Raw genomic sequence first — 18,009 nt, 5'->3', positions numbered from 1 at the left:
GAAAGAAACAGAGACAATATACAATAACAGTCACCTTACAGGCAATACAATGGCACTAAATTCATCTCTCTCAATACTTACCCTGAATGTTAATGGGCTAAATGCCCCAATCAAAAGACACAGGGTATCAGAATGGATAAAAAAACAAAACCCATCTATATGTTGCCTACAAGAAACTCATCTTAAACCCGAAGACACCTCCAGATTTAAAGTGAGGGGGTGGAAAAGAATTTACCATGCTAATGGACATCAGAAGAAAGCAGGAGTGGCATTCCTTATATCAGATCAATTAGATTTTAAGCCAAAGACTATAATAAGAGATGAGGAAGGACACTATATCATACTCAAAGGAACTGTGCAACAAGAAGATCTAACAATTTTAAATATCTATGCCCCTAACGTGGGAGCAGCCAACTATATAAACCAATTAATAACAAAATCAAAGAAACACATCGACAATAATACACTAATAGTACGGGACTTTAACACTCCCCTCACTGAAATGGACAGATCATCCAAGCAAAAGATCAACAAGGAAATCAAGGCCTTAAATGACACACTGGACCAGATGGACATCACAGATATATTCAGAACATTTCATCCCAAAGCAACAGAATACACATTCTTCTCTAGTGCACATGGAACATTCTCCAGAATAGATCACATTCTCGGTCCTAAATCAGGTCTCAACCATTATCAAAAGATTGGAATCATTCCCTGCATATTTTCAGACCACAATGCTCTGAAGCTAGAACTCAATCACAAGAGGAAATTTGGAAAGAACCCAAATACATGGAGACTAAACAGCATCCTTCTAAAGAATGAATGGGTCAACCAGGAAATTAAAGAAGAATTGAAAAAATTCATGGAAACAAATAATAATGAAAACACAATGGTTCAAAATCTGTGGGACACAACAAAGGCAGTCCTGAGAGGAAAATATATAGCGGTACAAGCCTTTCTCAAGAAACAAGAAAGGTCTCTGGTACACAACCTAACCCTACACCTAAAGGAGCTGGAGAAAGAACAAGAAAGAAAGCCTAAACCCAGCAGGAGAAGAGAAATCATAAAGATCAGAGCAGAAATCAATGAAATAGAAACAAAAAAAAAAAAAACAGTAGAACAAATCAATGAAACTAGGAGCTAGATCTTTGAAAGAATTAATAATATTGATAAACCCCTGGCCAGACTTCTTTCTCTACAGCAGCAACAAGACAGAAGAAAGAGAAATTAAGGAGTCCATCCCATTTACAATTGCACCCAAAACTATAAGATACCTAGGAATAAACCTAACCAAAGAGGCTAAGAATCTATACACAGAAAACTATACTCATGAAAGAAATGGAGGAAGACACAAAGAAATGGAAAAATGTTCCATGCTCCTGGATTGGAAGAATAAATATGGTGAAAATGTCTATGCTACCTAAAGCAATCTACACATTTAATGCAATTCCTATCAAAGTACCATCCATTTTTTTCAAAGAAATGGAACAAATAATCCTAAAATTTATATGGAACCAGAAAAGACCTCGAATAGCCAAAGGAATATTGAAAAAGAATGCCAAAGTTGGTGGCATCACAATTCCACACTTCAAGCTCTATTACAAAGACATGTCTTCATCAAGACAGCATGGTACTGGCACAAAAACAGACACACAGATCAATGGAACAGAAGAGAGAGCCCAGAAATAGACCCTCAACTCTATGGTCAACTCATCTTCGACAAAACAGGAAAGAATGTCCAATGGAAAAAAGACAGCCTCTTCAATAAATGGTGTTGGGAAAATTGGACGGCCACATGCAGAAAAATGAAATTGGACCATTTCCTTACACCACACACGAAAATAGACTCAAAATGGATGAAGGACCTCAATGTGAGAAAGGAATCCATCAAAATCCTTGAGGAGAACACAGGCAGCAACCTCTTCTACCTCAGCCGCAGCAACATCTTCCTAGGAACATTGCCAAAGGCAAGGGAAGCAAGGGCAAAAATGAGCTATTGGGATTTTATCAAGATCAAAAGCTTTTGCACAGCAAAGCAAACAGTGAACAAAACCAAAAGACAACTGACAGAATGGGAGAAGATATTTGCAAATGACAGATCAGATAAAGGCTAGTGTCCAAAATCTATAAAGAACTTAGCAAACTCAACACCCAAAGAACAAATAATCCAATCAAGAAATGGGCAGAGGACTGAACCAACATTTCTCCAAAGAAGACATCCAGATGGCCAACAGACACATGAAAAAGTGCTCCATATCACTCGGCATCAGGGAAATACAAATCAAAACCACAATGAGATATCACCTCACACCAGTCAGAATGGCTAAAATGAACAAGTCAGGAAATGACAGATGCTGGCGAGGATGCGGAGAAAGGGGAACCCTCCTACACTGTTGGTAGGAATGCAAGCTGGTGCAACCACTCTGGAAAACAGCATGGAGGTTCCTCAAAATGTTGAAAATAGAACTACCCTATGACCCAGCAATTGCCCTGCTGGGTATTTACCCTAAAGGTACAAAGGTAGTGATCCGAAGGGGCACGTGCACCCGAATGTTTATAGCAGCAATGTCTACAATAGCCAAACTATGGAAAGAACCTAGATGTCCATCAACAGATGAATGGATAAAGAAGATGTGGTATATATACACAATGGAATACTATGCAGCCATCAAAAGAAATGAAATCTTGCCATTTGCGATGAAGTGGATGGAACTAGAGGGTATCATGCTTAGCGAAATAAGTCAATCGGAGAAAGACAACTATCATATGATCTCCCTGATATGAGGGAGAGGAGATGCAACATGGGGGGTTGAGGGGGTAGGAGAAGAATAAATGAAACAAGATGGGATTGGGTGGGAGACAAACCATAAGTGACTCTTAATCTCACAAAACAAATTGAGGGTTGATGGGGGGAGGGGGGTTGGGAGAGGGAGGGTGGGGTTATGGATATTGGGGAGGGTATGTGCTATGGTGAGTGCTGTGAAGTGTGTAAACCTGGCAATTCACAGACCTGTACCCCTGGGGATAAAAATATATGTTTATAAAATTAAGTCTGTAAAATGGGGATGGAAATAACCTACTTTACAAAATTGTTGTGAGGATTAATTAGCTAGTGAATACTCAATAAAAGTTAACTATTATACCTACAAAAATTACATGGTTATTTACTGTAAATCTTATCATTATCCCAATTACAAATGACTATTTACCATAGCTATGACTAGGAGAACTTAATTTAAATAACTGCCATGGAATTTTAGACGACCTGGTGAGATTTAAATGGTTTTGTTAGTGTGTTTTTGATCTGCTTGATTAGATGTATCTGTGTATAAATATAAATACCATGCTTAGTCATGGGTATCATTTTCACTGAGCTCCTAATTACCTTAATATCCCAGCTGCCCTGCAAGTGATTCACATCTTGGAAGGGTGGGAGGCTGGTTCTACACTCATTTTCAATTCAACTTGAATTTCTCTGTTTCATTATTTTCTAACGAAATTGGATTTGGTGATATTTGACACCTGATAAGATTTTGTTTATTCTGCTGTAAAGGAAGTCTAATAAAGTAGATTTCCACAGGGCTTGTAGTCTTGGTCATAGCATTTTAGAGCAACATAAAATTGCACATCCATCCACTTATAAAATTATTTCTTTATGGCTTTTCATAAACAATACTGCTTTGTGTTTGGTATTGGAATTTGAAAACCTAAAGTATAATTTTATACATTTTCCATTTCTATAGTGAAATAGAGTAAAACACAGTGGTCTAGATTCATTTGTGAGTCTTTATGGATAACATTTTTTTCTATAATTACAAAAATGCAGTGGACTAGTAAACAAATGTGAGTACTTATTATGTGGTTAATATGGATGTCTTGCTATTGGAAAATTAAATACCTTAAAATTGGAAAAAAAATGTCTATACTAACCAAAGCCATCTATAGATCTAATGCAATCCCTATCAAAATACCAACAGTATTTTTCACAGAACTAGAGCAAACAATCTTAAAATTTGTATGAAACCACAAGAAATTTTGAATAGCCAAAGCAGGGGCACTGGGGTGGCTCAGTGGGTTAAAGCCTCTGCCTTCGGCTCAGGTCATGATCCTAGGGTCCTGGGATCTAGCCCCACATCAGGCTCTCTGCTCAGCAGGGAGCCTACTTCCTCCTCTCTCTCTGCCTGCCTCTCTGCCTACTTGTGATCTCTATCTGTCAAATAAATAAATAAATAAATAATCTTGAATAGCCAAAGCAATCTTGAAAAAGAGAAACAGAACTGGAGGTATCACAATTCTAGACTTTAAGTTATATCATAAAGCTGTAGGAGTCATAACAGTATGATACTGACACAAAAAATACATAGATCACTAGAACAAAACAGAAAACCCAATTCATTCAGAAATGAACCCAAGATTATATGTTCAATTAATCTTTGACAGAGGAGGAATGGATATTCAATGGGAAAAAAGACAGTCTCTTCAAAAAATGGTATTGGGGAAACAGGACAGCTACGTGCAAAAAAGAGTGAAGCGGGACCACTTTCTTGCACCATTCATGAAAATAAACTAAAAATGGATTAATTACCTAAATGTGAGACCTGAAACAATAAAAATCCTTGAAGAGAGCCTAGACAGTAGTTTCTCTGACACTGGCCATAGCAACATTTTTCTAGATATGTCTCCTAAGCCAAGAGGAAAAAAAAAAGCAAAAATAAGCTATTGGGACTATATCAAAATAAAAAGATTCTGCACAGCATAGGAAACAGTGAAGAAAACTAAAAGGCAACCTACTGAATTGGAGAAGGTAATTGCAAATGATGTATCTGATAAAGGGTTAGTATCCAAATCTTAAAAAAAAAAAAAAAAAAAAGAAAAAAAAACCTTATATAGGGCACCTGGGTGGCTCAGTCAGTTAAGTGTCTGCCTTTGGCTCAGGTCATGACGCCAGGATCCTGGGATTGAGTTCTGCATCTGGCTTCCTGCTCAGTGGGGAGTCTGCTTCTCCATCTCCTCTGCCCCTCCCCTCTGCTCATTCTCTTTCTAAATTTCAAATAAATAAATTCTTAAAAAAAAGAGAGAGAGAGAGAGAACATATAACGCAACACCAAGAACTCCAAATAATCCAACTACAAAATGGGCAGAAGACATGAACAGACATTTCTCCAAAGAAGAGGTATAGATGGCCAACAGACACATGAAAAGATGCTAATCATCACTCATCATCAGGGAAATGCAAATCAAAACCATAATGACATATCACCTCATACCTTTCAGAATAGCTAAGATCAACAACAAAAGAAGCAAGAGGTGTTGGTGAGGACGTGGAGAGAAAGGAACCCTTGTGCACTGCTGGCAAAAAGTCAAACTGGTTCAACCATTATGGAAAACAATATGGAGGTTCCTCAAAAAATTAAAAAAAGAACCACCACATGATCCAGTAATCACATTAGTGGGTTTTTATCCCTAAAATACTAAAACATTAATTCAAAGGGATACATGCACCCCTATGTTTATTGTAGAATTATTTACGATAGCTAAATTATGGAAGCAGCCCAAATGTTCATCAAGAGATGAATGGATAGCTGGAGAGAGAGAAGATGGTGGAGGAGTAGCAGACTGAGATGACATCAGGTCTCAGGAGTTTTGCTAGACAGTTATCAAACCATTCAGAACACCTACAAACCCAACAGGAGATCGAAGAGAAGAGCAGCAATTCTAGAAACAGAAAATCAACCACTTTCTGAAAGGTAGGAGATGTGGAGAAGTGCATCCAAAGTGATGGGAAGATAGACCACGGCGGGGGGCAGGGGGAGTCAGCTCCCAGCAAGTGGTGGACCAATGAAGCACAACATTCGAACTTTTTAAAAGTCTGCTCCACCGAGGAACATTGCTCCAGAGGCTAAGCGAGTTTGACCTCTCGTGGGGACAGTGTGTTCTCAGGTCCCATGGGGTCACAGAAGGATCAGGGGTGTCTGAGTGTAGCAAAGCTCACAGGCATCAGGGTGGAGACCCCAGCTACAGAGATGGAGTGGAGGACTGAGCTCTCAGCTCAAGGTTACCTTAAACCATGATCTGAGGCACAGTTAGGCCACTGCTCTTCAAGCAGAGACCCCACAAGTGGCAGATCCGGAGAGACTCACCTTCCTTCTCTGGAGGCAGGAATCTGCTGGATTTGGAAACTCCAAATGGGGCTGTGTGCCAGAGACAGAAATACTTGGTCACAGGCCAGGTGAGCTCAGAGCATGGCTGGAGACCAGGGAGACAGAAGTGATTGAGCCCTTTTCTCCAAAGGCACACTGAGGCGTGCCACTCTCCGAGGTCTGGGCTCCTCCCGGGCTGGAGATTGGGAGACTTCCATTATCATTCCCATCCTCCAGAGCTCTATGGAAAGCATTCAGGGAACAAAAGCTCCCCAGAGAGAACCTGAGCAGATTACTTAGCCCTGCCCCAGGCAAGGGTGGGGTGCAATTCTGCCTTGGGCAAAGACATTTGAGAATCACTACAACAGGCCCCTCCCCCAGAAGACCAGCAAGAAATCCAGCCAAGACCAAGCTCACTGATCAAGGAGAACAGTGGAATTCCAGAGGAGGAGAAAGCAAAGCATGAAATTCATGGCTTCTTCCCCATGATTCTTTAGTCTTGCAAAGTTAATTAATTTTTTTTATTTTATTTTTTCTTATTCTAATTTTTCTTAACTTTTCCTCTTTCTTCTTTTAACATTTTTTAACTGGTTTAACTTGACAATACCTTTCTAAAAAAAATCTTTTTACACCTTCATTATTATAGTCATATTTATGACTATTATAGTCATATTATATTACAGTCATATTTATTATAGTCATATTTTTATTTTATTTATATTTTTATTATACTCATATTTTATGACTTCATTGTATCTAATTTTATTTTTTGTATACTATAGGGTTTTTTCTTCTAGAAAAATTTGGGATACAATTTCTTCTAATAGATCAAAATATACCCTTAATCTAGGACAGGGCTTTGTTCTGGTCTCCAGCCAAGCAAATTCTCTCCACTTCCTTTTTCCTTCTTTTTCCAACCAACTTATATTATCAATTGCTTTTTTAGTATTTTTTTTTTAATTTTCATCTTTACAGTCATATTCCATCCCTTCATCATGTTTAACCCTTATTTTTGTATATATATAAGTTTTTCTTTCTTTAAAATTTTGGAAGCTATTTTCCAGTGATGGAAGGAAATTTTTCTTTGCCTTGTAACCCTGGGGCTAACAATGAGATGAATGGATCAAGAGGAAGTCATGTACATAAACATATAACGCCATGGAATATTACGCAGCCATAAAAAAGAATGAACACTTGTCATTTACAACAACATGGATAGATCCAGAGAGTATAATGATGAGTGAAATAAGTCAGAAAGAAATTAATATGATTTTATGCATCTGTGGAATTTAAGACACAAAGGAAAAAAGAGACCCACAGAAAAAGAGGCTTTTAACTATAGAGAACAAACTGATGTTTACCAGAGGGGAGGTCGGTGGGGAGAATGGGTGAAATAGATGATGGGGATTAAGAAAACATTTCTCATGATGAGCACTGGGTAATGTATAGAATTGTTGAATCACTATATTGTACACCTGAAAAATAACACTGTAAGTTAACTATACTGGAATTAAAATTTGATAAAAAGAAAAAGAAGAATTAATTCTTCACAAACTCTTCCAAGAAAGTAAAAGAGGAGGGAATACTTCCCAATTCACTTTACAAGGCTAGTATTTCCCTGATATCAAAACTGGAATAAGGACCTCACAAGAAAATGATTAGGTCCGTTATCTCTTATGAAAACAGATGAGAAATTCCTAACAAATCAAGTCAAATCTAGCAACATATAAAAAGAATGATACTACCTGGCCAAATGGGATTTCTCCTAGGAATGCAAGGTTGTTTCAACATACAATAGTCAACCAGTGTGATACACCGTATCACTACAGTAATGGACAAGAGCCTCAGGATCACCTCAGCACATGCAGAAACATTTCAAAAACCAACACCCTTTCATGATAAAACCACTTAAATTAGGACTAGAAGAGCACTTCCTTAACTTGACTAAGGCATCTATAACACATTAACAGCTAACACACTTAATGATGGACTGAATGCTTTCCCCCTAAAATCAGGAATAAGACAAGTGTATCTACTCTCATCACTTTTTTTTTCTTTCATCACTTTTATTTAACATTGCTCTAGAAGTTTTAGACAGGGTAATGAGGCAAGATGAAGAAATAAACAGCATCCATATTGCCAAGGAGGAAGTAAAACTATGTTTATTTGTAGATGACATCACAGTGTATATAGAAAGTCCCAAAGAATCCCGTAAAAAAACTATTATAGCTAATAAATGAGTTAAACAGGGTTGCAGGATACAAGACCAATTTATAAAAACTACAGGCAAAAATTAGTGATTTATTTGGGTTCCACATCTGGGGGATCTTTTACTGGACAACTCTCCCCTGTCAGAAACCTTCTTTATCTTGAGTTGGAATCTGTTACTCTATTAATGCCTCCTGGAATAACACACTGACCTCATTCCTCTTTCATCGAGCTCTTTAAATATTTAAAGATAGTTACCATAGCTTCACATTCTTTTCCTAGCTACCTTCATTTTCCTTGTGTGACATGATTTAAATGCTCTTCCCCCCCCCTTTTTTGCCTCCTACTCCTATATAGATTAAAAATTTACCTTTTTCAAACAGAAATTTAAAATCTTTTGGTGTTAATATCATGTTTAGGTACTTTATGATTATATGGGGTGGTTTAGAAATTACTGCATAATCTACATGAGTCATATTGAACTCATGATGGTTGAATAAAATACCGAGGTCTTTTTCATATGACATCACCAGCTTCTATTTGCATTTCTGGACCTAAAATTTATAAATTCATTTCAGTTAATTTTTTTCTTATTTATTTGAGCCCATAGCTCTAATGCATTTGGTCTCCTTTAAGTATCTTTGTATAGTATAGAAAATGCCCTCTCTTTTTGACATAAGCATAATTTCTCTGTCATATGATGAAAATAGTGAACGGGAAATCCCAAGAGAGGGCTCTGGCAAACCATCAGCTACTTCTCTTGAAAATATCAATATTACAATTATTACTTCTTGCGCATGATTTTTTTCAATTAGTGATGAATCTTCCTAACCATGCTATATTAATCTAGCTTACATGTCTCCATCTTATAATGCTAATGTTCACATAGACTTTATAAAATCTCTTGATGAGAGTAAATTTCTCCTAGAAAGCATACTCTATACTGGAAATCACAGAGATGGCATAAAGGGTGTGTGCAGAGAACTCTGAAAATAAAATAAAACAGGAGCAAAGTCATGGAAACACACTATTTCACAAATAAAAGTTATTCTGGCACTGGTACGGACCCAGACAGCTAATATAACCAATGCTAGCAGCAGTGTATGGAGGCCACATGCTTGTGATCCATTCCTTCACTTTGTTATTTACAACCATTTGTTTCCAGGGACCAGCTGGAAAGATTAAAAATGAAAATGCGTGATGGAAGGAAAAATAGGCTCTGAACAAATTGCAATCTGTGTTATTGCACCTTTCAAACAAACCTAAAATTGGCAGAGATGTTTTTCCCCCCAAATTTATCTATAATCTTTGACATAAAATTCCATATAGGAAATTTACATTTTTCTATTTACTTATGCTTTTTGCAATATTCTGGTCAAGAAAATTCAGAGAAACAGCATCCATTTTTTTTTCACAGTGAGGGAAAAATAAACAAATATGAAATACCTGTGGGCATCTGGCAGCACTATAGCAATCTCCAGCTGTGGCAAATGGCACTGCTTTTCCAAATATTGTTTGGGCAAAAAGAAGATCTGTGGCTAAAAAAAATAAATGAAACTTTTTAGCTCTGAAGAGTTGCATATTTTCCAATCTTCACTGCAAAACATACAGTCTTCATATTATATTCTTAAATATATTTATATAATTAATTCTAATTTTTAAGTGAATATGCTAGGTAATTATAGTACACATCAGGTTTTTGATAAATAATTTTTAATACAAAAATGTTTATCTCAAAAGTTGCCCTATAAATTGCAGGTACATGTATAAATTAATTGAGGTTTTATGAAACTAAATGCGTTGTTATATTTTACATTATAGGGAATATCTAAAGTAAAGTGGGGTCAGGAGCAAATTATAGAAGGAAAAACATTGAAGGTTAATACATCATGACAAAGCCACACATGAGTGCTTATAGACCATATATGTGATATATATATATATATATATATATATATATATGAATTCATTAAGGCAACTCAAAAACAAAAGCATCCAACTAAAATATTTGCTATTTTGATTTCTAATATTACTGCATTATATTATTATTTTCTTTTGAACCTTACTTTTGCCAACATCATTAGCAAAATTTCCCGATTGGCAATAATGCTGGAGATTCTATATGAAGTATCAAAAATAGAGACATGGGCTCAAAGGTTGGAAAGAACCCTAAAAGTCAACTGGTCCATTCACTTATTCATGCTTGAATCAAATAATATTCTAACCAACAGTCTTCTAGTCAGGGGCTCTCACCTCCACTAATGTTGTTTCAAATCACTTCACCTTTCAACAAGACTGAAAGATCACTGCATGCCTCCATGATGACACCAGTTCCCTACGGGTAATCTTCAAAGGTAGCATTCCTAGAAATATCATATCACCAAGGACATGTTTTCAAGACTAGGAGGCTTTCAGTTATGTGCCAGGGTCAGCTTGTACCAAATCCTGAGAACCAGTTGGGTGTATCTCTTTCAACATCATGTACAATAAGCTCGTGTTTGTAGCTTGAAGTTGGCATGGTGGGGATATATATAACCAAGGACATTGGTAAATGCTATAAGTCAGACTTTGTTTCCTGGTTGTTAAATGCTGGTTGTTAAACAAGTATCCACACATCACTGCTTCCACTGGAACTTATGGATTAGGTTAAGGCAGAGCAGACACAAATTTCAAATCAAGCATCCTTTGCTACTATCTCCCCCATCATTACCTGGATAACCCACAGATAGCTCTAACTCAACACCCCCAAACTAAATGCATTATCTTTTTCTCCAGACTTATTTCCTCTGCTTTATTTCTCATCTCACTGAACTATGTCACCATCTGCCCTGTTATTTTGGAAAACTTTCCAAATATTCTATGTTGCTAATCCCCATGTTCCTTCTGTCTGAAACCCTACAGAGTGTACCTCTTTAATATTCTCCCTATTCTGAACCATACCCCTATTTTAAGGCCACATCATTTTCTATCTGGATTATTATATTAGCTTCTTAACTACTTTCATGGATACCAAGTCTGGTCCTTCCCCTGCTGAAACTTTCCCCCAGTGGTTCTCATAACTTATAAAATCAACTGTGTAGTTAGTACACATTGTTCTTAATGATCTGCTCTCTGGGAACTTCTCTAACAAGCTGTTATCTCGCAACCTTCATTTAATTTATGTTTAGAGAAAAATGGACTTTTTATTTTTTAATGGAACCAAGATGATTCACCTTTCCAGGCTTCTGTTCATGCTGGTCCCTTCTCCTGAAACTCCTTTTTTCTACTTCAGTTAATTCAGATTTGTCTTCAAGATTTCCTCAAGACAGTTTCTTAAGGAAAGTTAAAGACTTTTTACTCAACAAATATTTATTTAGAATCTATTGTGAATACAATATTATTTTAAGTACTCTAAGAACACATCAGTGGAAGGAGGAGAGGGTGATGGAATCTGAATCTTACCAGAGTGAGACAGGCAATAAAGCAAATATTACATTATAGTAGGGGTGGTATTTGTTATAGCAAAAAAAAAAAAAAAAAAAAACGAAAAAAAAAACAGTTAAAAGAAGGAGAGAAAGGATTTTAGGAGTGGAGAATGTTACAATACTGAATTGTAGGAATACTACAATTTTAGTAGGCATAATAATCCAGGGGGAAATGGTGTGGACTCAGATGAAGGTGGTAGCAATGAGGTAGTGAGAAAGTGATATTTGATATCACCTTTAGATATTTTTAGATATTTAGATATCTGATAGCTTAGGCTGCCCCAACAAACCACCATGAGCTGGGGCTTAATTAACATACATTTCTCTAACATCTGGAGGCTGGAAGGGGGAGATCATTGGGTCAGTATGGTCATGTTCTGGTGAGGGTCCTCTTCCTGGCTTGCAGATGGCCATCCTCCTCACTGTGTCCTCTTTTGGCAGAGAGAGCTCTAGTGTCTTTTCCTCTTTTTACAAGGGCATTAATCCCATCATGAGGGTCCCACCTTCATGATCATAACTAAACTTAATTATCTCCCCATAACCAAATATCATCACATTGGAGATTAGGGCTTTATCATATGAATGTTGGGAGACATGATTTAGTCCACAGTAACATGTATGTTAGAGCTTCACCTCACAGAATTTGATGATGGACTGCATGTTGGTGTGAGAGAAATGGAGGAGCTAAGATGTTGCTAGATTTTGGCTGGAGTATAGGAAGAGAGGCTATGGGAAGAAATACTGAAAGTAGTTGGGGATATATTGAATTTGATATGCGAATGAAACTTTCATGTGGATTTGCTGAGTCAAGAGCTAGATATTGGAGTTTAGAGTAATAGTCCAAATTGGAGATATCTATTTGGATACATCATTTGAAATCTGTAAGTAGAATGAGATTCCCAAAGGGATGATCGTGTCCTAAAGCTCTTCAACATTCAGTGTTAGGGAAGATGAAGAGGAACCAGTCAAGCTGAGAAACCATGAGAAAGCAGGAGAAAGAGACCAGGACAGGAATCAAGTAAGATGAAAACCAAGAACTTGTCACTGGATTTCGAGAAATGGAGGTAGAATCAGTAATTTAAGAGGGAAGGGAAAGTTTGCTGAGGAAATGTTCTTGAATAGGTACAAAGTGATGAAACTGAAGCACAAGAGAGGGCTGCCTTAGGTGGGAGTGGGAATAGTTCACCCACAGTAAGCAGGAGAGAAGGAAAATTATATAGGTAAAAGTTTGGGAAGCTTGTAAATGGGGTGATGTGGTGGGTTGTGGAAAAGCTCTTCCAGTAGTTTTTATTTTCTCATGAGATAGGAAGCAAGATCATCAGCAATGAGTAGATAAAGTGGAAGTGTTGGAAATTTTAGAAATTTGAAACTAAAGGAGAAGATGTTAGTTAGGCATTTAAGGGAGTGGGGGTGGAAATGAACTAGGGAAGGGCAATAGGATTACTTACACAGCATGTAGCTTAGTAGTCATGCATTTAAGGGGGGATCAGTCAGAAGGGCAGTATATAGGGGGTCACACTCATGTTGCATGTTGCAACTGGAGCACAGGGGAAATGTTTAATCAGGACTGGGTTTTCGCCATCCAAACTGGAGAAAGAAAAGAGCGATCAGGGAGTTGAAAATGTATTGTATTGTATTGAGTTGACATTGTATTCTCAGGGCCCAGCCAAATGCCTGGCAAATGGCAGAGTTGTTTGATAAAATAACAGTATATAACAGCTTAATAAACAGCAAATAAGTTACCAAGTTCCCCCTATGTACTTAGCAATATTACAACATACAGTATTAAATAACAACCAGCATTTACTGAACATTTCCTATATGCAAGGCACTTACTAGGTATGTTACAAGTATTATCTTTTAATCCTCACCAAAAAGGAAAAAAAGAAAAAAAAGGAAACAAAGAAGAAAGGAAAAACACCTGAGAGGCACCTTTTACAGAGGAGGAAATTTGGGCTTAAAGAGATATTTCCAAGGTCACGCAACTGGTAAATGGATGCAAAGAATTTACTCCCAGACAGTCTAACTCCAGAGTCGTAAACATAATAGTAAAATGCTTCCTCAGTGCAGTAACAGTGGGTGTTCAGTAAATAATAACTCATCATCAAGTGACTGTGATGTAGAGATTAGGTACTCATGCATTCTAGGTCTCAATAATTTTTTTTGTTTCTTTTTATAGTCTATGCACCATGCTAGGTACTGGTGATTCAATTGGAATTTACAGTGTCTGCTTCCAAAATGAACTTCTTTCCCTTTTCCTATAGGTATGCAAGTTCTAGGATGGAAGGCTGCCTCATGTTCAGTGTATATTAGGTTCTGTAAATATGTTTTGATTTTACTAAATCTCTGAATTACTTCCTAGAAAGGCAGCAGGTACAGAAGCTGGGATCTGTGGGTGGGACTTTATCCCTCAACACCAATTACTAACTGTATGAATTCAGACAAATCACTTAACTTTCTAAGTACATCTGAATTTCATCACTAGCAACAGTGTGAGGCAATTCTGCCTTAACTAGTACGGAGTTATAAAAAAGATCAAATGAGACAATTTATGAAAAAATACTTGACAAATTATGAGCAGAAATTAATGGTAATTATTACCTTAAGCCCTGCAAAAGGCTTATACAATTATGTTGAGGATATTAACTTCCTCATCCCTAATGTAACTGGGGATTTTAAGGTAGAGGCTTATATCTTAGAAGGGCAGCATCTTATCACTGTTTTTACGACTACATTTTTATTAAGGGTCCCCATGGCTCATGCTATTGCAAAGGAATTATGTACTTATTAAGATCTTTTTAAAAAATTAAGTAATTATTGCACAATGTTAGGCTCTTCTCTATACCCTGGCTATCACATATGTCAGAATATTATTAGAATGTCTTTAGCAAATACAGACTTTCTGTTTTAGAGATTTGGTACTTACTTTTATTTTTTCTTTTTAAAGATTGTATTTCTCAGAGAGAGAGAGAACAAGCAGGGAGAATGGCATTCAGAGGGAGAAGCAGGCTCCCACTGAGCAAGGAGCCCGATGTGGGACTCGATCCCAGAACCCTGGAATCATGACCCGAGCTGAAGGCAGACACTTAACGACTGAAACACCCAGGTGTCCTGGCACTTACTTTTAATTTGCATGGAATTGAGATCAATTCTTATTTTGCTGAAAACAGTGTATCCAGCAGCCAGGTAGTCATTTTTACAAGCACAGTCTTGCCTTCTACTTCCATTAAAAGGGCATTCATATGGATTTTGTAGTCTGAAACAACATTAGAGTATTTTTAGTATTAGATGCAGTAATTCCCCCATCATGTAGATAAATAGTAAACTTCAGAAATGGGAAGATATACTCTTCAGTATTTTAGTGTCAGTAAGTTAAATGAGAAAGAAGTTAAAGTCACTCAAGATTAATATATAGTTCTCAATGGGACATTCAAGAATGGTTTATGGAAAATAATTCACTATAGTTCTCCTAGTTTTTATTACTGGTATTAATTTCATTTCTATTAAAATACACCTAGCTCTTAAACTCTTCTCTATTGTTCCACAGCTCACCCTCAGTATTCTTCTTAGTCAATCTCTGAGCACATGTTAATACTCAAGTCTTCAGTATTCAACAGGCATGGACAATGCCTGGCTTAGGTCCTACTATATCCACCTGCTCCTAAATTACTTGTCCCACTTATGAGATACTCAAGGGTCACTCTGAAAGCTGGAAGTTGTAATTCTCTTGATAGAACATAAAAATGCACAGATAAACCAAAAAATCTCATACCTAACACCATACACTTCAGAAAAGTTGTCTTCTTCACCTTTGGCCAATGTTATATATTCCTTGGGGTTCACCAAGTACATGTCTGCACAATAGATCTAAAGGGAAAATGCAAACATTTAGAAAAGCTTTTTCCAGTCAACAGCCAATGTTAAAATCAAATGCAAACTGTTTTCAAAATACCTTTATTATTCTTCCATTAATGTTAAGGTAATAGTCACCGTCCTTGGTAATGTTTTTTTTTACTTGGATTTCTTTGCAGCTTGTAAATGTTTTACCTTCAAGGACAAGTGAATACAACTTATCGACAATGAACAAATTACAAACAGATCATGGATTTAGCTCAATCACACAAATATTAATATACTTTGAAAAAACAAACATCTTGTTTTGTGGAATGTATGACTGCTACAAATACTTTCAAATTTTTAATTAAAACTACCAAGGAACACTTAGGTATTAAGTAGATTTTTAAAGTCTATTACTTACAGTCATTGATGTAACATTTCTTTTGAGCATCTGGTTTTAAACGCTTTAAACATAAGTTACTGGACAAACCACTTTCAGCCATGCATTCTACTCTTCTCTCCATTGTCCCAGCTCCACAAGTTACTGAGCACTGTGAAGAGTACAGTTTGGCAGTGAAATATATAATGGATAAAAGGATACTGAGATCATGACCTGAGCCGAAGGTAGATACTTAACTGACTGAAGGTATCCCTTCATATGCATTAATTATTATTAATTAATAATCATGATTATTAATGCATTAATTAATAATTGTTGATTAATTGTTAAGACTACAGAGCTTTTCTCATTATTATATGCTAAGATTGCAAAGCAATATTCACTTGCTTTCTATCAAATTGGAAATGGAATATAGTGCCAACGACTTTCATTACTCACACATCAGATTTACTTCTTTAATTAACCAATAAATAGTTCTTAAGCATCTACTCAAAATGCAAGGCACTGTGCAAGACTCTCAGAGGAACAGAAATATGTCATTAGTTACAGTCCCTGCTTATAAGCAGATTATAGCAAGCATAAAAAAATAAGTATTTATACAAGTAACTGATAGTGGTTTTTATAGACAAAAGGGGAAGGAGACAGCTCTGAGATCTAGTTAGACAGCAGATTACCAGGTATCCTACACCTAGAAAAGCTCATTCAAAAGGCTTTCAGTTCATAATTACATACTGACCTTGCTCCATTTCCCCACTTTCCAAGTGGCCACATGCAAACAGCTCCTAAAATTGCATTTGTAAACCTGAGGGGAAGGCAGCACAGGACATTCTCGATAGTCTATAGGCCAAAGTTGATGAAGCTTATATTTCTCAGTAGGCCAGATTGCAACGCAATATGTAATCCTTTGTCGGTAACTAAATCCACAGTTACCTGCACACTGGAAAATACACCATTATAAGGGGAGAAAAAGATGTCTTTAAACTTAACTAGGGCCTACTACTTGCCAGGTGCTTAATATATACTAAGCTATAGACTCCGCACAATAATCTTATTTATTAGCTTAATTTGCAGATGAATAAACAAATGTTCAGAGACATTAGGTAACATTTCCAGAGTTGAGCCAATAAATGGAAAGGATGCAGATTTATGCTTGACTGTCTATTTGTAGTGCCTATGTTTTTTGGTTCTGTTTTCCATTACACTGCTAAGAACAGTTTAATTGGATGAAGCCTTATCTCCCAGTAGGCATAACTTCAGAGAAATGGAACATATTAGGAGTTCTTACCTGAAATAAAGAATAGTTATTAGCCTTAACTTACTAGCAACTATATATAAGTTAGCATACATTTATCTTAAAACCTATAATGTGATGTATAATACCACTTGACTAAAATAAATAAGTGATGTAGACATAAAGATCCAAAAAAGGGCAAACAGATTTTTGCTTCCAGCAATAATGAGTGACAAGAAATAAGTTGCCTTCTAACCTGAAGCAATAAAAACATCTGGAAAAAATATAACAAACAATGACTTTTCAGACACTGGACATTAGGCAATGAAGTGATACCTGGGAGATGGAAATAAAAGAGTGATCCTATAACTGCTCTAGTCTGCTAGAAACACAAGGGGACAGCAGAGTTCTGACCAGTGTACACACATACGTGAAGACACCAAGTGAGGCCAAAGAATGAACCAACCGAAAGGTAGAACTTACTGTATCTGGTACTCACATGGGACTAAAGAGAGTGCCTGTTCCCTCCAGTCAGACTAGAAAACTTCATATACATGGGATAATAGGTAGAGTACTCAAAGGGGTCTTGACAGAGTAGAGGGGAAATAATTAACCTCAGACCAAATAATGTACTGGTCTGGCCTAACAAATCTTAAGAGTAAGACAAGAAAGGATTACACTGTTTCCACACAAAATAACTTCATTCTAGAATGAAGCTCATAATGT

General features: G+C 36.7%; 1 protein-coding gene across 1 annotated transcript in view; it reads right to left on the bottom strand.

Moving 5' to 3' along the window:
* The window catches only part of ADAMTS20 (ADAM metallopeptidase with thrombospondin type 1 motif 20), a 195,495-nt gene that overhangs the window by 27,083 nt on the left and 150,403 nt on the right, over positions 1-18,009 (bottom strand). Inside the window, 6 exon segments of the mRNA XM_047742257.1 lie at positions 9,798-9,889; positions 14,938-15,071; positions 15,588-15,682; positions 15,768-15,862; positions 16,074-16,203; positions 16,789-16,989. Coding sequence (XP_047598213.1) covers positions 9,798-9,889; positions 14,938-15,071; positions 15,588-15,682; positions 15,768-15,862; positions 16,074-16,203; positions 16,789-16,989 — 747 coding nt within the window.

This window comes from Lutra lutra, chromosome 8 (assembly GCF_902655055.1).
Source record: "Lutra lutra chromosome 8, mLutLut1.2, whole genome shotgun sequence".
NCBI lineage: Eukaryota > Metazoa > Chordata > Mammalia > Carnivora > Mustelidae > Lutra > Lutra lutra.
This window is presented reverse-complemented; position numbering and strand designations above follow the sequence as displayed.